This window comes from Natator depressus, chromosome 5, assembly GCF_965152275.1.
Source record: "Natator depressus isolate rNatDep1 chromosome 5, rNatDep2.hap1, whole genome shotgun sequence".
Taxonomy (NCBI): Eukaryota; Metazoa; Chordata; order Testudines; family Cheloniidae; genus Natator; species Natator depressus.
Window position 1 is genome coordinate 133,220,260 of NC_134238.1, and position 21,019 is coordinate 133,241,278.

The window sequence follows — 21,019 nt, forward strand, 5'->3', positions numbered from 1 at the left end:
TTCCTCCCCCCCCAAAAGCAAGTGGGGTGAGGGTGGGAGAGTGGCAAAAGGGAAGTCACATTTTGATATCAAACTTTGATTAAATGTATTACATTCAAAAGTTCCTGTAACTTAGCAATTCTTTTTCCTAACCACTCCCCAAAACCAGCATGGTTTATTCTGAGCCTGAGCACATTTATGCCCCATGCCTTGCCAATGAAGATGAGGTCATGGGAGCATGCCTACTTAGTCTTGTCTGTTTTTGGGAAAGCTTAATCTCTGTACAGTCCTACTTATAATCAATATGCTTCTGAAATTTGGCTTTATCTGCACCTGGTGGGAAAGAGGGAATTGGTTTTTTCCCTTTGTCTGATTCTCTGAATTATTTTTTAAATTGCACATTGATGAAGTTCTCAGGGGTATGTTCAGATTGCTACTGTGGAACTTTCTTCTTGAAAGAATTCTCCTCATAAGCTTTTTATTTATTTACTTATTTAAACTGGCCCTATCTGGTTTCAGAAAAGCCTTTTGGTGGCTTCACCAATTAAAAGTTGACAGGAGTCTTTCTTGAAAACTAACCCTAAATATAATAGGGGAAATAGTTCTTTGATACAATTCTTGTAATTTGGGGAGCTTCTTTCACTCAAATTCTTGGTGGGTGGGTTTTTGTTTTTTCTAAATAAACCAGTTTCATTTCTTTGGAGGACAAACTTGACAGGGAAACATTAAAGTAAGCTGAACTGGAAAAGCACACAATCTGCAGAAAAAAATAAAATTAAGAAATTCACACTAAATTGATAGTAGTAAAGAATAAATGCTTGTTAGAACTTTAATTAAAGAGAACAGGTGAACTCTTTGTTCTACTGAAGTCAATGGGAGTTTTGACAATGCAGTGGAGCCATGATTTTCTCCCTGGTGAATTATGCTAAAATTTATAATGTACAGAAACTCCTCACTTAATGTTGTAGTTATGTTCCTGAAAAATGCAACTTTAAGCTAAATGATCATAAGCAAATCCAATTTCCCCATAAAACAATGTAAATGAGGGGGTTAGGTTCCAGGAAAAAAATTTTCACCAGACAAAAGGCTATATTATATAGGTACACACACACACTATAAGTTTTAAACAATTTAATACTGGTACACAGTGATGATGATTGTGAAGCTTGGTTGAGGTGGAGGAGTCAGAGGGTGGAATGTAAAAAGAAAAGGCATACCTGTTGCACCTTAGAGACTAACAAATTTATTAGAGCATAAGCTTTTGTGAGCTACAGCTCACTTCATCAGATGCATGGAATATTTCCCAGGGAATTTCTTACAGCTAAATGATGAACTAGCAGTTGGCTGAGCCCTCAAGGGTTAACCCTCACACTCTACAAGGCAGCAGGAAAGGAGGGCACACAGAGACACGCACTCGCACTCGGTGTGTGTTTGAGAGAGAGAGATGCACATTTCCCCTTTAAGTATGAAGAGTGGGGTCAGAAGTACACTGCCTTGTTAATTAGATCAGCAAGCTGAGACCTGACTGCAGCTGCTACCTAAGGCAGCAGCTCCCTCCATCTGTGTGTCCCCCCTGCTCTATGGAAGATGGGGTAAATGGGATGCAGGAGCCAGGGGGAGGGGGACACCCTGACATTAGCCCCCATCTTCTTCCCCTTCCCCCCAACAAGCAGAAGTGTCTGGGAGCAGTTCCAAGGAGCAGCACATGGCAGTAGGGGGAGGGACAGCTGAACTGCTGGCAATTGATAACCTGCTGAGCAACTGCTGCACAGGGAACTTATGGGAAGGGGGAGCTGATGGGGGCTGCTGGTCCACCCTGGTTCCAACCACCCACCAGCTAGCTGCAATGGGCTGCTCTTCCTGCAAGCAGTGAACAAACCAGGCGGCTGCCAAACGACATTAGAAGGGAGCATTGCACAACTTTAAATGAGCATGTTCCCTAATTGATCAGCAACGTAACAATGTTAACCAGGACAACTTTAAGTGAGGAGTTCCTGTATTGGGTTTTCCTGAAGTATATGAGGGACAGCAGTGCTTCCATAATTAAGGGTTATGTTGAGATTGCATTTAAAATATTATGTAATATGCAACATGCGGCTATGACCACAGGAATGTTTTCCTCATTGAGGCCTAATCTGCCATAAAGGCATCGCCAGCACACCTTTAATCTGCCAAATGCACATTCCATGGTCATCCTGCACCTATTGTTGAACTGCTCCTTACTGCTTTCCGGGTTTCCCACATATGGCTTAATGAGCCATGGCATTAAGGGGTACACCAGGTCTCCCAGGATCACTATGGGCATTTCAACATTCCCTATGGTGATCATCTGGTCTGGAAAGAAAGTCCCTGGTTGCAGCTTTCCATAAAGTCCGGTGTTCCTAAAGATTAATGCGTCATGCACTTTTCCAGACCACCCCGCATTGATGTCAGTGAAACACCCACAGTGATCCACAAGCACCTGCAAAACCATGGAGAAGTACTTCTTCTGATTGATGTACTCCATCGCAAGATAATCCCGTGCCAAAATTGAAATACACCCGTCATCTATTGCCCCTCCAGTTAGGAAAATCCATTTCTGCAAAGCCATCCACAATCCGTACATTGCCCAGTGTCACGGTCATTCGCAGCAGGATGCAATTAATGGCCCTGCACACTTGCATTAACGTAGCCCCTATGGTCGACTTCCTAACTCCAAACTGATTCCCAACCAACTGGTAGCAGTCTGGAGTCACAAGCTTCCACGCTGCAATCACCATGTGCTTCTCCCTTGAGAGGGCAGCTCTCATCTAGGTGTCCTTGAGGCGCAGATCTGGGGCAAACTCAGCACGCAGTTCCAGGAAGGTGGCTTTCCGCATCTGAAAGTTCTGCGGCCACTGCTTGTCATCCTAGACCTGCAGAATGATGCATTCTTCGAGTGATTGCTCGTGTGCATTCCACAATGGTGTGCGTGCTCGCCCTGTGCACTGGTGCCGGAAGTTTTTCCCCTAGCAGTACCCGTAGGGGAGTGCCCCTAGCAACCCCTGGAGAGGCACCACCATGGCGCGGTATAAGGGGCGCTGCGTGCTCCCCCCACCCTCAGTTCCTTCTTGCCACCAGTGAAGGTGTGTCCGAACTGCTCTGCTCCAGCGCTGCTGTAGCTGCCCTCTTTGGACTTCGTTAGTTCGTAGTTAGTTAGTGCCTGTAGGTTTGGGTTTGTTTGGGGTTTTGTTTTTTTTGTTTTTTTTTTAAGAGAAGATGTTAGAATATCAAGCACACCCGGGTCGGGGCATGCCCCACGCCCTGGGCTTTAAGTCGTGCAACACTTGTAAAAGGCCTCTGCTCATGAGTGATCCGCACGCTGACTGTTCACACTGTCTGGGGGAAACCCACCTGAGCGACCGCTGCAAAATTTGCAGATCCTTTAAGCCTCAGACCAAGAAGGAGCGGGTCATACGGCTCCGAGCCATTTTGATGGAGTTGTCCGTGACCCCAACACCGCTCCAAAGCAGCACCGAGCACCGCGACATCGATGTGTGGTGACCCATCGGTGCCTTCCACTAGTCAGCACCACTCCCTGTCCACAGGACACTGTAAAAAGGCAAAGAAGAGGTCTTCTCCTCCAAGGCTCTGGGGGAGAGACTAGACCCACGTTGGGCAGCTCTCCATCCCCATCAAACTCACAGCCTCTGACTCAAGTTGAGCAGAGTAGCCTGGCCCACTCCGAGCCAACCTCCCCAGGCTCCAGTGGCCACATTCGGGTGCCCTCCATGCCAGAGGCCCTGCAGGTGGCTCGAGACGTTATATCTCTACCAGTACTGGTTGCAGCAACGCCAGCAGCTCCCTGGTCCAGAGGCAAGCCGGCGTTTGGACCTCCACAGTCGCCACCCAGACAGTACCGCTCGCAGTTGAGGGAAAGTTCCCGAAGCTGTTCTCCACGCAGTGATCGTCCTGCGCGCAGCCCACACCGGTCCCCGTCGACCCCCACCAGGTTGTCTGGCTGGGTGCCGAGCAGCAGGGGTTCCAGGCACCTTTCCGCCTCAAGGAAACGCAAACCTTGCGATCAGAGTGTGCCCCACCGGGAGCAGGACAGACGACGGAGATCACTGACTCTGAGAAGCTATCATAGTCCCTCGCAGTACGGACATCGATGCCACTCCCATTCTTCGTCCCGTTCGAGGTCCCCACCGCAGCACTGCTCCCGCAGCCCCAGGCGTAGATCGCCGGCACCCAGCCGCCCTCGATCTCCAGGATGCGTACTTCCACATGCACATATTCGAGGGCCACAGGCATTTCCTCTGCTTCGCGGTAGGGCAGGAACACTACCAGTTCACTGTCCTCCAGTTTTGCCTACTGACGGCTCCCAGGGTCTTCACAAAGTGTATGTCTATGGTAGTGGCCTCTCTCAGGCATTGTGGGGTCCAGATTTTTCCCTACCTCAATGACTGGCTGGTCAAAGGCAGCTCCAGATCACAGGTGCAGGATCACGTAACACTCCTCCTGTCCCCATGCTCCAAACTGGGGCTGCTGGTAAACAGCACCAAATCCTTGTTGGTACCGGTGCAATGCACAGAGTTAATTGGAGCGATTCTGGACGTGACATCGGCCAGAGCTTCCCTCCCCCGTGACAGATTCGAAACCCTGAGGGAGCTCATCGGGGTGATCACGAGGGTTCTGTGACTGACATGCCTCCAGCTCCTGGTCATATGTCAGCATACTCGTACGTGGTTCATCACGCCAGACTCAGGATGCAGCCCCTTCAGCTCTGGCTGGCTTTCTCCCAGTCCAGAGACAGGATGGACAAAGTCCTCACTGTGCCCGAACCTGAACTAACCTCCCTCTGCTGGTGGTCCACGCCGGGGAACGTGCTCCAAGGAGTCCCGTTCAGGGACTGGCCCCCAACTGTAGAGTTGGTGTCCGATACGTCGGATTTGGGGTCGGGGGCCCATGTGGGAAACCTCCAGACCCAAGGTCTGTGGTCCATGCAGGAACTAGCCCTGTACATAAATGTCAGGGAGGTCCGTCGAGCCTGCGTGGCCTTTTGCTCATGCCTAGTAGGCAGGGTAGTCAGGGATCTCATGGACAACACAGCCTCGATGTTCTACATTGACAGGCAAGGCGGGGCCTGCTCCCCAGCCCTCTGCCAGGAAGGCCTCAGGCTGTGGGACTTCTGTATGGCCCACAATATCGCCCTGGAAGCCCACCACTTACTGGGCGTCTGAAACGTTCGGGGGGATTGGCTGAGCCGGGACTTCTCCTCTCAGCACGAGTGGTCACTGCACCCGGAGGTGGTGCACAGGATTTTCCACATATTGACCTCTTTGCAACCAGGCAGAACGGCCAGTGTCCCCATTTTTGCTCCGGGCAGGGGGGCGGGGGGGAAAGAGGGCTGGGTATGGGCACGATCTCCGATGCCTTCCTTCTGTCCTGGTTGGGTCAGCTTCTGCATGCCTTCCCCGGCCATTTCCGCTGATCAGCAAGGTCTTGGAAAAGATCAAGACAGACAAGGCTCAAGTCCTTCTGATCGCCCTGGCATAGCCCAGACAGCACTGGTACGGGACTCTCATGAGCTTGGCTGTCGCCCTGCCGTGGCCATTGGCAACCCTCCCAGACCTTCTCTCCCAGGACCGAGGTCACCTCCTCCACCCCAACCTAGCGGCCCTCTACCTCACAGCATGGTTGCTCAATGGTTAGGCCAGGAGGAGAGGACTTGCTTGGAGGGGGTCCAGCGCATCCTACTGGAGAGCAGGAGGCCCTCCTCGCATCAGGCCTTCTTGGCAAAATGGTCTTGGTTTTTCTGGTGGGCTACCGATCAGGGCGTTTCACCAGTGACTGCCCAGATCTAGCTCATACTGGATTACCTCCTTCATCTCAGGGCCTAGGGCCTAGCGCCCTTGTCTGTCAAGGTGCATCTGACAGCCATATCTGCTTTTCACCCGCCGGGGCAGGGCCACACGATATTCTCTCATGCCATGACCGGTCGATTCCTTAAGGGCTTGAATCACTTCTTTCCTTATGTTAGGACCCTGGTCCCTCAGTGGGACCTGAACTTGGTGCTGGCCAGGCTTATGGGACCTCCATTTGAGCCACTTGCTACATGCTCCTGGTCCCACCTCTCATGGAAAGTAGCCTTTCATGTGGTGATCATGTCTGCTGAGCAGGTCTCTGAGCCCTGACCTCCGAACCCCCGTACGCAGGGTTCCATAAGGACAAGGTCCAGCTTCGACCACACCCTTCGTTCCTCCTTAAGGTGGTCTCCACCTATCATATGGGCCAGGACATTTTCCTGCCAGGGCTCTGTCCCAAGCCCCACGCATCCAGTGTGGAGCGCCGCCTCCACATGCTAGATGTGAGACAGGCTCTGGCCTTTTACCTGGAACATACGAAACCATTCAGAAAGTCTTCGCAACTGTTCATCGCCACGGCTGAATGCACGAAGGTTGGCCGATCTCCACCCAGCGGCTCTCCAACTGGATCGCTTCACGTATCCAGACTCGTTACAACCTGGTGGGAGTTCCCCCGCTGCCGATTGTGAGGGTGCATTCGACAAGGGTGCAAGCCTCGTTGGCTCCTTTTCTGGCTCACGTCCCTATTCAGGACATTTGCAGGGCTGCCACATGGTCATTGGTCTACACGTTCACCTCGCATTATGCGATCGTCTCCCAAACTAGTGAGGACGCCGGGTTCAGCAGGGCAGTGCTCTGTCCCGAGTGTCTGTGAACCCACCTCCAACAGATATGGATTGTGGAATACACGTGAGCAATCACTCAAAGAAGAAAAGACAGTTACCTTTGCCGTAACCGGTGCTCTTTGAGATGTGTTGCTCATGTCTATTCCACATCCTGCCCTCCTTCCCCTCTTGTCAGAGTTGACTGGCAAGAAGGAACTGAGGGTAGGGGGAGCCGGCAGTGCCCCTTATACCGCACCATGGTGGCGCCACTCTAGCGGTTGCTAGGGATGCTCCCCTACGAGAACTGCTAAGGGAAAAACTTCCAGCACCGGTGCGTGTGGCAAGCACACACGCTTATTGTGGAATGGACATGAGCAACACATCTCAAAGAACACCAGTTATGGAAAAGGTAACTGTCTTATCCTACCACTCAGTACTAGCTTCCTGAACCCAAAAGCGACATTCCACCGTGTTCAGCTGTTCCATGAATGCCAAAAGCAATCTAATGTTGCTGCTATCCATGTTGGACTGTGCATCAGGCAACTGAGATTCCTGCATGAGGCCACATCAGGGGAATTGCTCAACCTTGCCTGGGGACTCAGCAATACCCCCAGACATGCCCAGACTTGTGTTCTCCAAGCACATGGACTAAGGGTGTAAAACAGAACATGGGGCCCACGCTTCACCTTTCTCCTGCCCCCACTTATGCTGCAAGCAACAAGGATACTGAGATGACTTAAGACTCTAAAAGAGAAGACTGGCCCAAGTTTCAAGGGTGAAACCTGTGTACTATGAACTGCAATATCCAGTGGGGTGAGAAAAGCTGCTTAATCTAGATGTTGCCAAGTCTAATAGGGGTGAGAGTTTAGACTGTGTGCTTATATTTTATTTTCTGTTAGTAACCACTCAGATTTTAAGTGATTGACTTTTTGCCTATCTTCTGTAGTCAAACTTCTTTCACTGTTTATTTTTACCACTGAGTTTGCCTGAAGTGTGTGGCAAATCTGCTCAGGTTTGCAAAGGCTGGTGTATAGCCACTTTCCATTGATGAAGTGGTGACCCAATTAATAAATTTGCAATGCTCAGCTTGAGCAGTGCAAGACGGCGTACTCCTGAGGTACAAGGCTGGGAGCTGGGGGAGGAGATGTGGCTGGTGCCTTGCTCTGTATGATTCGTGAGTAGCTCTGGGAGCATTCATGCAATCTAGCTGGGTGTGGGGCTCCACATGTGGTTGTGCTGAGTGATCACAGCACCTGGAGGGGTTTGCTGCTGGTCACTAGCAGGGCATTGTGAGAGACAGCCCAGGCTGGTGAGTTCAGGGGGTGCAGTGGTTCCACAGTCCCAGGCTGCACCCCAGGGATCCCAGCACACACAAATTTAGAAATACTGAATTGATTTTCTCAAACTTGGCTTGTATTGTAGATCTCTTTGCTGGATTAAGCAGCAGATTTCTACATCTGATTACATACGGTTTCTTATCATTATTTGACAAGGCTACAGAATAATATGCTGGGAAAATTCATCAAATTGACCCAACCCCCCATATTCTGCCCTGTTGGGGAATGACGTGCCTGAGGTAGTTAGGGGCTGTCAGGAATAGAAGGCTGTTAACATGCTTCAGGGTCTAGTCCGCAGACACGAATGTTTTCTACTGTTTGGAAGCTGATTACAGGAAAACCACCATTCTGGGATCAATGGGCATCTTTGAACAAAGATGAGCCTTGCTGTATGGGCTGGCTTCCTCAGTGGGAGACAGCAGGCAATAAAGGATGATTGTATTCTCCTTTGTCTTTGTGAAAGTGACCACCAGCTTTTCCCTGGAGCACTTGCCTCCATCAGAAGCGATTTCTCAAGCTTTTGCTGCACTTCCTGCTGCAGACCAGAAGCTACAGCAATGCACGTCTGCAGACATACATCCTGTAACTTCTGTCCGATGGCTGCTTTGCTAGGCAATGCTGAGCACTTTCTAACGGGGCTCTAATCCTGTTCTTTAATCCCTACCCCCTTTAAGGTCCCTTGACAAGGGGGCTGGGCTAATTAAGGGTGAAGAGGAAGTTACTCACCTTGTGCAGTAACGAAGGTTCTTTGAGATGTGTGTCCATATGGGTGCTCCACTGTTGGTGTCTGTGCGCCCCTGTGCCTCTAATCGGAGATTTTTGGTAGCAGTGTCCATTGAACCCATGCATGTGCACTCCCTTCCTCAAGGCTATTTAGCCCTGCACGGGCGAACCCCCCCTCACTTCCTTCTCTACTGCAGAGCCCTATAGAGAACTTCGAAGTTGAGGGGGGGAGGGTTGGTTGTGGAGCACCCACAGAGGGACACATCTCGAAGAACCATCTTACTGTACAAGGTAACTTCCTCTTCTTCTTCGAGTAGTGTCCCTATGGGTGGTCCACGGTAGGTGACCCCCGAGCAGCACCCACCCCTGGAGGCTGGGACTTCGGAGCGGAGTCTTTTACTACAGAGAGTACTGTGGAGTCAAAGATGGTGTCAGCAGTCAACTCTTCAGTGATCGCATAATGTTCTGCGAAAGTATGGGCAGAGGCCCAAGTCTTTGCTATATAGATTGCTGAGATAAGGGTATCCCTACGGAATGTGACTGAGGTAGAAACTGTCCTTGTGGAGTACGTATGGACTCTGGATGGAAGCAAGTTGCACCCTTGATAAGGATTAATGCAACTAAAGACCCATTTGGATAGTCTTTGAGCTGATATCACAGAACTTTTGGATCTTTCTGTGGACGAAAGGAAGAGTTTAGGGGATTTCCTGAAGTCTTTAGTTCTGCCTAAGTAGAATGCTAATGTCCTTCTAATATGTAGCATATGCACAATTCTTTCCCGGTTGTCACAATGTGGTTTTGGGGAAAATCAGGGAGATGGATCTGTTGATTCATGTGGAAAGTGCACAGAAAGTAGGGAGAAACTTGGGATATGGCCTTAGAGTTATTGTCTTATTTTATTTTTTATAAAAAAAAAAAGGGCCATGAATGATGGATGTGCCATGAAGGCCGCTATTTCTCCTATGTGCCTAGCTGAGGTGATGGCAATTAGAAATGCTGTCTTCATGGACAGGCGTAAGGGAGAACAAGTTGCCCTAGACTCAGAGGACTAGCCCTGAGAACTAGGTTAAAGTCCCAGGCTAGAGCGGGGTGGTGTCACATGCGGGAAGAGATTCCCAATGCCCTTAAAGAATCTACGCATTAGTGGGAAGCCGTTTTCGCCACGAGATGCACCTTAAGGGAGCTGAGTGAGAGTTTAAAATGTAGTGCAAAATCAGAGGGAGGAGAGATGAGGTTGGGTCTGTGTGTTTGGAACGACACAAATGTGGAATCGTTTCCATTCTGTAGGTAAGTATGTCGAGTGGTCAACTTTTGGTTGTGTTGCAAGGTGTCTTTCAGCTGAAGGGTCAGCCCATTGTTTTGAAAGAGCGGGTGAGGAATGGGCTGAAGAGAAACAGGAGGGCATATTGCCATCTGTGTCAGGTAAGGGAGCCAGACTTGTCATGGTTAAGATGGACAATCAGAATAACTCTCGCTTTGTCTCGCTGAATTTTCAACAGAAACTTGGATCGAGTAGGAAAATGGGAAAAACATACAAGTGGGCCTTGTCCCATGGGAAGATGAGGGCAATGAGCTGGTCCTAACTGCTGTGAAGTAGGGCTTCTGAGTGGCGTGACAGGTGTATAGATGGCAGCTGATGCTGTAAGGTATCATTGTTCAGGCCCTCAACCAGCTCATCAAAAGTGCTTACAAAAGAGGCAGTTTGAGAGGTCACTAACTGGGATGCAGACTATTCCCACTTTTGAGCCCTGGTCCTCTTACACTGTGGCTCATAACAGCACAGAGATGGTGGGTATTGAGAAGATTGTGACCTGTGGTGTGGTTGAGAGGTCTATCTGCTCTTCTGTCCCACAGTATGGATTCCTAAGGAGTGTAACGTGGTCTGAGAATCCTTCAGGATGTGGAGAGAAAAATCTGTCTTCTCCGCAAAGAGTATGTCCCTTCAAACTGGAAGTCTGTAGCTTTTTGTGCAATCTAGAGAGGTGTAGCCAAAAAAACCCAAATCACAAACCACAACCCGCCTCAGTACCACTGTCAGTCTGGCTATTAACTGACCATCTCTAAGAATGGTCTGAATCTGTTCTTTTTGTGACAGGTTTCAGAGGGGTAGCCGTGTTAGTCTGTATCAGCAAAAACAACAAGGAGTCCTTGTGGCACCTTAGAGACTAACAAATTTATTTGGGCATAAGCTTTCGTGGACTAGAACCCACTTCATCAGATGCAATGGGTGGAAAGTACAGGAGCAGGAATAAATACATGAAAAGATGGGAGTTGCCTTACTAAGTGTGAGGTCAGTCTCACAAGACAATTCAATTAACAGTAGGATACCAAGGGAGGAAAAATAACTTTTGCAGTGGGAATGAGAGTGGCCCATTTCAGACAGCGGACAAGAAGGTGTGAGTAACAGTGGGGAGAAATTAGGTTTGGGTTTTGTAATGACCCAACCTCTCCCGGTCTTTATTCAGGCCTAATGTGACGGTATCCAGTTTGCAAATTAATTCCAGTTCTGCAGTTTCATAGACAGTCTCTATGCAAAAGAATAAATGGACACAAATCTCACATCAGGCATTAAAACATTCAAAAACCAGTAGGGGAACACTTCAATCTCCCTGGTCACTTAGACCTAAAAAAGTGGCAATTCTTCAACAAAAAAAACTTGAAAAACAGACTCCAGCATGAAACTGCAGAACTGGAATTAGGTTGGATGGGGTGCCGGGGGGCAGTCAGGGGACAGGGAGAAGGGGTGGTTGGATGGGGCAGGGGTCCCGGGGGGGGGCAGTCAGCAATGAGAGGAGGGGTTGGATGGGGTGGCCGGGGGCAGTTAGGGAGTGGGGGTGTGTGGATGGGGCAGGAGTCTCAGGGGTGCGGGGTGGATAGGGGGGCAGGGTGGATAGGAGGTGGGGGTCGGGCCACGACCCCTGCCCCCAACCAGCCCTCCATACAATTTCCGAAATCCGATGCGGCCCTCAGGCCAAAAAGTTTGCCCGCCCCTGGTCTACTAGATGCCTTGGGTGTGGGGGAGGAAAATGCTCCCAGACAGGGCAGGAAACTGAAGTTCTTTTCCTTTCTCTCTCCCCCCCCGCCCCCCGACCAAAGGAATAAAATAAAATAAAGGAACACTAGCCTAACTACTTTTAAGGAGAACAAAGGTAACAAAACGAACACTACTTATGCTGATGACACAGATAAGGAAGGGACGACTGCTCATTCCGTCTGAGGCCAAAGGCAGCAGAGAAGGAAGTGAGGGGGGTTCGCCCGTGCAGTGCTAGACAGCCTCAAGGCAGACCACGAGGGAGGGAGGAAGGGCACAGACGCGGGCTCAACAGACACTGCTACCAAAAATCTCCAATCAGAGGCACAGGGGCGCACAGACACCAACAGTGGAGCACCCATAGGGACACTACTCGAAGAACAGGGGGTTAAAAAGCCAGCTTGTAAGTGACCAGACGGGCCAGTGAACACAGGGCCAGCAAAGGGCAGTTTTGCGAGGGATGGGAGAGAGGGACTGTGAAAGCCAGATACACCCGATTAACATTCTCTGAACTTAAGCCAATATTAGCCCCCCCATCGCCTACAAAAAAGCTGAAGGAGCAAAAAGAATGCAGGCAGAAGTCCAGCAGCAGAGTGGGGGCTCTCCAATGTACTGCCCTGAACACAGCACGTATGAATACCTGCCTTGGGGGCAGGTGGCGGATGTGTGCGCTTGCTGCAAGCAAGCTCATGGCCTTCAGAAACGGAGTACAAGCTCTGGAGACCAGAGCGGCTGAACTGGGAGACAGAGAGGAACAGAGCAGAGCAGTCCTGCCCTCAATCTGAGGCTCTTTGTACAGTACCGCGACAAGTCGACCTATGCTACGCAACTCCAGCTATGTGAATAAATGTAGCTGGAGTCGATGTACCTTAGGTCGAGTAACCACGGGGTCTGCCCTGCCTTCTCATCTGGAGTAGAGTACAGGGATCGACTGGAGAGAGATCTGCTGTCGATTTGGTGGGTCTTCACTAGACCCACTAAATCGACCGCTGGTGATCAATCTCAGAGTGTTGATCCGGGTTGTAGTGAAGACCTGCCCCGAGAGCCGCTGTGCTGTTGAGGAGGAAGAGGAATATCTTGGGAAAGGAGATCAAACTGGAATGAAGGGAAATGATTCCATAGTTCGGATCCTCCTTCCAGATGAGGTCATGGTGCCCTCTTCCACGGAGGATACCGCTCCGAGAGAGGGGAGCCCCGTTATTAGGAAGAGACAGGTAATAGTAATGGGGAATTCAATCATTAGCAATATATATATATATATATATAGCTGGATTTGCTCTGAACAGGAGACCATGAAATGCCTGCCAGCTACATGGAAACTTTTACATTTTTAATAGAGGCTAAAATTAAATGTCTATCTCAAATACAAAAAATCCAGTAAGAGGACCAAAAAATGCCAGTGGCTAAACAGAGTAAGAGGCAGTTACAGACAAAAAAAGCATCTTTTAAAAATTGGAAGTCAAATCTTTCTGAGGAAAATAGAAAGGAGCAAAAGCTCTGGCAAGTCAAAGTATAATAAGCAGGCCAAAAAAATTCAAAGAACTAGCAAAAGATAAAAACTAACAGCAAAAATGTTTAAGTACCTCAGAAGCAGGAAGCTGCCAAACAGTCAGTGGGGCTGCTGGACAGCGAGGTGCTAAAGGAGCGCTCAGGGAAGACAAGGCCGTAGCAGAGAAGCTAAATGAGTTCTTTGCATTGGCCTTCACTGCAGAGGATTGAGGAACATTCCCACACCTGAACCATTCCTATTGGGTGACAAATCTGAGGACTGGTCTCAGATTGAGGTGTCAGTAGAGGTGGTTTTGGAACAAAATTAATGAATGATATCGTAATAAGTCACCGGGACCAGATGGTATTCACCCGAGAGTTCTGAAGGATCTAAAATATGAAACTGTAGAACTACAGTTATAAGTCTCCCCACTGTATTTTCCACTGAATGCATCCGATGCAGCGAGCTGTAGCTCACGAAAGCTCATGCTCAAATAAATGGGTTAGTCTCTAAGGTGCCACAAGCCCTCCTGTTCTGTTTGCGGATACAGACTAACACGGCTGCTACTCTGTAACCAGCAGAACTACTAACTGTGGTATGTTAAATCAGCCTCTGTGCCAGATGACTTGAGGATAGCTAGTGTGACACCAATTTTTAAGAAAGGTTCCAGAGGTGATCCTGGCAATTACAGGCCAGTAAGCCTAACTTCAGTACCATGCAAACTGGCTGAAACTACATAAAGAACAGAATTATCACACAAGTGAATACGATGTGTTGGGGAAGAGTCCACACAGCTTTTATAAAGGGAAATCATGCCTCACCAATTATTAGAATTCTTTAAGAGGGTCAACAAATGGGGACAAGGGTGATAGTGTACTCGGACTTTTGAAAGCCTTTGACAAGGTCCCTCAAAGGCTCTTAAGCAAAATAAGCTGTCATGGTGTAAGATGGAACGTTCTCTCATGGATCAGTAACTGGTTAAAAGACAGAACACAAAGTGTAGGAATAAATGGTCAGTTTTCAGAATGGAGAGGGGTAAATAGAGCTCTCCAGGGATCTGTGCTGGGATCAGTGCTGTTCAACATAGTCATAAATGATCTGGAAAAAGGGGTAAACGGTGAGGTGGTAAAATTTATAGATGATACAAAATTACTCAAGACGGTAGAGTCCAAAGCAGACTGCGAAGAGTTAAAGGGATCTCAAAACTGGGTGACTCGGCAATAAAATGGTAAATAAAGTTCCATGTTGATATATGCAAAATAATGAACATTGGAAAACATAATCCCAACTATACATACAAAGCAATGGGGTCTCAATTAGCTCTCCAAGGAAGGGATCTTGGAGTCATCATGGATAGCTCTCTGAAAACATCCATCCACTGTGCAGCGGCAGTCAAAAAAGCTAACAGTGTTAGGAACCATTAGGAGGGATAGATAATAAAACAGAAAATATAATACCTCTATATAAATCCATGGTACATCCTACACCTTGAATACTGCATGCAGTTCTGGTTGCCCCATCTCAAAAAAGATGTATGAGATGTGGAAAAAGTACACAGAAGGGCAACAGAAATGATTAGGGGTATGAAACAGTTTCTGTTTGAACAGAGATTAAAAGGACCGGGACTTTTCAGCTGGGAAAAAGACAACTAAGGGGGGATATGACTGAGGTCTATCAAATCATTTTTGGTGTGGGGGGGGAAAAAAAAAAAAAAGAGAGTGTTATTTACCCCCACGCATAACTCAAAAACCAGGGTCACCCAATGAAATTAATGGGCAGCAGGTTTAAAACAAACAAAAGGAAGTATTTTTCCATACAACACACAGTCACCCTGTGGAACTCATTGCCAGGGATGTTGTGAAGGCCAAAAGCATAACTGGGTTCAAAAAAGAATTAGATAGATTCATCAATGGCTATTAGCCAAGGTAGTCAGGGACAACTCCATGCTCAACTCCCTAAACCTCTAACAGATGCTGGGACAGGATGGCAGAGAATGGATCATTTGATGATTACCTGTTCTGTTCATTTCCTCTGAAGCATCTAGCATCAGTTACTGTTAGAAGACGGGATACTGGGCTAGACGGACCACTGGTCTGACTCAGTATGGCCATTCTTAAGTTCTTAGGGGACCATAAGACTGCTGGTGGAAAAGTTACAATCAATGATAAAAAATTAACCCATTTATATTTTGTATTCAGTCTCTTCTTGGGAGAGAGGTTAGAGTTTAAGGATGGTACACTGTCCACAGTGTTCAAATGGGAACTGCCTGATTCAGAGAGCATCCAAGGGGAATCTAATTTGAAGGGGACCCACCCTGCAAGTGCTTCTATTATCTGAAGAATTTAGATATTTTGCTAGGCACTGTAAGGTGGTAACTCATCTTTTTAGGGTGTTGGAAAGTAGCAATATATTCCTCAGACGATGTCAGCATGAAGCTTCCCAATTGTTAACACTTCCTACAAAATCTTTTGTAATGAACAGTTATGTTTATGAGCAGCATAATGTTTGTAATTACTGTAATAAAAAAAGACCAGACAATAGATTTAAAAAACATATTTCAACTGTATTTCAACCATTCTCTTTCAAACTGTGAAAGTCTATTCAGTTTGGTAATAAACTCATCATATGCTCTAGACTACTTTGTAAGCTTGACTCAGCGTTTCACATGCCTGAAGTTAAGATACTTTTCCTCTGCCTAACTAAAGAGAATTTATCGAGTTGCTCACTGAAGAGTTGCATGTCTATCACATTCACAAGACGCTCTATGACCTGCTTCACATTATGGTAATTGGGGGAACTGTTTGTTTTAAGGATTAGGCAGAGGTAACCAATTCTCTAATATTTTCCCTATTTATTTTTATATAAACAACAGAGGGCAGAAACAAAAAAAAAAAAAACAAAAACAAATGCTATGATGAAGCCAACATTCAAATCATTTAAAATTAAAGGACAAATTAAAAGAATTCATAATTATTCCACACCAGTCCTCTACCAGTCATAGCAAAGGCCTAGGATGCTAAAACAGTTGATGTCTGGTAGAGTACTGTACATCATTTATGCAGAAGAACATGTTAAGCCATCTTGAATTCAAAGCTTCTTCCTTCCCCACGTCAAGTTTTCCCCTTTTTGTTTAAAAATATGAAATCGGTTTAAGTCCTGCAGATAAGACTCAGCATGTGAAAAATTCTCAGGCCTGCAGAGCACAGAATTGCTGAAACACAGCCAATATGTGATGGTCCAGTTCAGCTGTAAACAGAAGGTTCTCCAAGGTCAGCATGTACTGCTGGATTATCTGGTGGTGCTGCAGAGAGAGACAGACAGCTTTAGTACTCTTAGTCGCTTTTATGTACCAAAACATGCAGAGAAAAGAACATGCATCAAACACAGGAGCCAAACTTTTGGCCAGAACTTAGGGCTACGCTGGGTGCTGGGCAGGGCTGCACGTAATTTCTACCACCTGCAAGGAAGGTGTAGCCTGGAGAAATGACAGGATGTAGAAACTGCATTTGCGTTTATATCTTGTATTGCTAAGTGCTGTACTCTCCCTGTGCGAAACAAGCTGGAAAACGCTAGCAATGGTGACTCTGCAGTCCTGATCCTGAAGTGCATTGTGGGTGAGCCTCTGCACATGCGTGCAGGTAACTGTAGGATTGAATATACTACTAGGAGGCCATGTAAACTTTGTTTACAAATACGGGAGAGTGATCCACGCAAAGAATTACATACCACATCCTGTACAGTTACTAGTATTCACAGAGAGGACCACTTTCAATTTCTTGGCCTGTCACTTTCAGCCAAGTCACCTAAAACTTTAGTCTTTTTACACTGGTTACCAGATATTAAAAAGAAACAGCAGAGTTCCAACGTTCTTGTGGTGTAATAGGGGGTCTTTAAACATTCCCTCCCAGGGCTGCAGTCATTTCACAGATAAAGTTTTTACAACTACCCTCTCTCAATCCATTCTTGGCACTTACATATAATAGCACCTCTTAGCGGATCTTCAAGTGCCTTTACAAGCATGGAGTCTTGATATATCCCTTACGCTTTGTATTTACATCCATTTTACAATGGAGGGATAGTTAAACAAATAGTTTACCTCCAGTAACAGTCACTGGCAAAACTGGGATTAGAAGCAAGGAGACCTACGCACAACCCCCTGTGCTAACCAATTAGGACAACACTGCCCCAGCCAGCTGTCTTAATTAAATGAAGTGGATGAGGCTAGATGAACAGGACTGATTCTCAAATCACTAAGCATTATCCACCTGCCGAACGAGACCAACCTGTAAGAAGATTTGTTGCAGTCTCTCTATACAGTTCTTGTACCAAGGCGTAATTACATCAATCCCACCAGTTTCACACCGCACTAAATGCTCGGTTAATATCATAATGAAACGCTAAAAAAGAGAATAGTTTTAAGGAAGTACTGGTTAAGCATGTCTTGGAACATGAAGGAACATACTTATCTAAGATTAGTGAGTTATTATTCTGGACAAAATAATCCATGAGATATTCTACAGACAGAAGTTTTGAACAATCAAGTCTGAATAATTCATTTAAATTAAGAGATACTAAACACTGCATTTAGACAAACACTGCCTTTTGCTTATTCAAGAAAGGCGCAATCTGGTATAAGAACTCCTTTATTCAAACACTTTGAAGTTGAACAAATCCTCTCTAGGGGAAACCTAGAAGTTTCTTGCTCTGGAGTGGCTGGACCACATTACTAGCTTCCATAGTAAAGCTATTCATCCTTCCCCATACCCTCCGAATTCTAGTCCCCTTAAAAGTTGAGGGTTGCCAGAGGGACAAAATCCCACACCGTTACCTGGAATATAACAAGGAAGAGATTCTTTTGTTCACTCTGAGCAGACTCTACTTTCTCCTGCAAGCGTTCTATCTGCTCTTCCAATGGTCCATCTTCCCTATCGCTGCTTCGGTCATCATCGTCGTCGTCATCATCACTGTCTCGCTGAAAGTGAAAGTAACAAAGTTATGACACAGCCAACCGCGGTAAAGTGTAGCTAGTGAGATCCTGGTAGTGCCCATACCACAACACATGTGCATGGCTGCTAGCAATTTGCCTAATGAGGCCTCAATGGAAGTGGAGCTGCTCTGTAATCATTTATCAATACTGTAAATTGACTGCATTCGTGGGCTGTTTACTATATGAATATGCTGCTTTAGTTTACATGGGGCTGGTAGGGAAGAGGAATAGCTAAAGATAGACCACTTTTCAGCAAACACTTGCACTGAGAAGAGATGCTGCCAGGACAGGACAAGGCCTGGGAACCAGGAGATCAAAAGAACTGCAACAGGTTTAAAAAGGAAGATTCCTCCTCCCTCGTCCCCGAGAGGTGGGGAGTTGTCCGATGGAACCAAACAGACAGACACACCCACACTCAGTGGAGATGTCTGAAGAAGTTAGGCCAGCTTCGTTTACCTGCCAGGGATGGTAAGGTTGTCTTAAAATCTTTAAGTGCTTTGTTTCTACTGCTAAAAAAAACCATCTTGGTTTAGAAAGGCTGCCCGGTCAACAAACACACCATTGGTCACAAACTCCTGAATGGAAGAACAGCAGGTGCCAGAACGCAGTAGAATCTGCTGGGTGTGCACATAGCTAATATCCTGCATGCTGGGCCTGGTCTAAGAGTACCCCGGGAGAGGTAAAGGCACAAGGCCGGACAGTGGAGAGGGTGCACTCGGAGACCAGGAAGGGGAGAGAGGTGCAGTTAGCCCTTGTAATTGTGACATGGGCTCACTGTGGTGCTCCTTACGAAAGAAAAATTTAGATAACAGTTACTGTCTGTCCCCCTAATCTATTTTAAAAAAAAGCATCTTCAGAACTGCCATTTGCAACTAGCCATGAGTCAGTCAAGGGAAGTTATACAAAGAACTAAATGCAGTTTAGTAGGAAATAAGGAATTAGGCAGATGAAGGTTTTGACTGCAGGTATTATTTGCTTTGTTATTCTCACAAAAGATTGTTTTTCTGCACATCTGTCCAGAAATTAAACAGCTATAAATTTCAAATATTTGTAGAAATACTATATGCAAAACCAATTTAGGACGACAAAACTAGGGCCCCCGTGTTAAGTAATCCAAGAGGTGTGATTGCTTGCATAAAAACTGACAAGCAAGTACTTTTCTTCCTCTGCAGCCCTGGATGTAACCTTTCTTCAAAACGGCTTATATCCGCATTAACACATTATAGGTCCAGTCATCTAAGGATATAGTGCAGGGGAGCATTGTTCACATAACACAGTCTACAATATTGTTCAGAACTGAATTCCAACATAACCGGAAATGCATTAAATAAAACTAATTATGCTAAAGATAAGCGGAGAAAACATTCAAGGTACTAAGTGCTTCTAATGCACATACAGACTTTATGTGGAGGGGCAAGACTCAATTTTTTCCCCACAAGTGTAGTTTGGGATGTCAATCAATCAGTTTCTTCAGACATTATCAGCTTTCCCATTTAATCTATTTTGGCATTCAGTTATCCTTGGAACCAAAATAATGTGTTTTAAAATAATACTGAAGTCGTTACACACAAGGAATAGCGTTTAAAGCTTTAACATCTTGTATAGTAACTTCTGGGGGTAAGGTCACACATGGGGATTCAAAATGTATTCAGAGCAAACAAAAAGAGTATGTGAAACTGTCAAAATCCAGAAGCATGCCCTGGAACACAGTGGCAGCGTAAGCATGGGACAGTAGGTCAGTTGAGTCCCCCAGCTTCTCTACCATGACTAGCCTCTCTAATTTGCTTTTCTGTAATATTTATCAAGTTACTAAATGATATATCTACAAGTTTGAAGACGAACCTTTTATCTGCAACTAGAGTAAAGCTGAAATACTGAAAATACAATTTCCATTGCTACACAAGAATGTAACAGAAAACGAGAGTGAGTTAGCGGAGAGGTAGCTGTCACTGAAGCATCTATAGTTGGCAACAAAAATTTAGTGTTCTCTTGTAAAAAGAAAAGGAGTACTTGTGGCACCTTAGAGACTAACCAATTTATTTGAGCGTAAGCTTTCGTGAGCTACAGCTCACTTCATCGGATGCAATCCTTTTCTTTTTGCGAATACAGACTAACACGGCTGTTACTCTGAAACCTGTTCTCTTGTAGTTACCTCATGAGAAAGACCTAAAAAAGCAGTAAAGGAACGTAAACTGAGCTCCATTTACTTTGACTTCTTGGCTGTAACAGCCTTTACAGCTGTATTTGAAGTTCATGTTAGTATCACAATCCCTGTGGAATCCAAGTCAATATCTATGTGCTACTGATGGGTATAATGTTGTAGAAACATTAACAGCATATTTATTTTGTCTCTCTCAGAGCAAGTCTCATATCAGTTGACATGCTTCCTGCCATAGAAAAAGTATGATTTAGTCTGAAATGCAGTAAATGCGAAATTTACATGGCTTTACTTCAATAGACTAGTGCTACTAATATATTTACAAGATACAAAACAAGACACTTACTCGTTTGTGTTGCCTGGCTAATCTTGCTTTAGTCTCCTCTAGTTCCTTTTGGATCTTCACTACATGCTTGTTCATCTTACGAATTGTGGAGTGTAAGATCTCCCAGATATAGAACCTACCAGAGAACCAATTATAATCTTATTGTAGCCGGTAACAAAATACAAAACACAGTAAATAGTAAACTGTAAAAGAGCAGAGAGAAAAATCACACGTTTAAAATCTTAGCTGTATTTTAGCCCCAACCTTCTTACTCACTCAGACTAACAGCAACAGTGCGGGTTTCAAGTGTTACCAGAACGTATTAAGAGTACATAATCTAT

General features: G+C 46.3%; 1 protein-coding gene across 1 annotated transcript in view; it reads right to left on the reverse strand.

Moving 5' to 3' along the window:
• Nucleotides 1–16,082: 16,082 nt before the first annotated feature.
• NCBP1 (nuclear cap binding protein subunit 1) overlaps nt 16,083–21,019 on the reverse strand; it is a 58,885-nt gene continuing 53,948 nt past the window's right edge. The window contains exons 20-23 of the mRNA XM_074953708.1: nt 20,700–20,814; nt 18,037–18,180; nt 17,492–17,605; nt 16,083–16,509 (exon numbers count right to left, since the gene is read on the reverse strand). Of these exons, the coding sequence (XP_074809809.1) occupies nt 16,396–16,509; nt 17,492–17,605; nt 18,037–18,180; nt 20,700–20,814 (487 nt within the window). The 3' untranslated portion in view covers nt 16,083–16,395. The remainder of the gene's footprint in view (nt 16,510–17,491; nt 17,606–18,036; nt 18,181–20,699; nt 20,815–21,019) is intronic.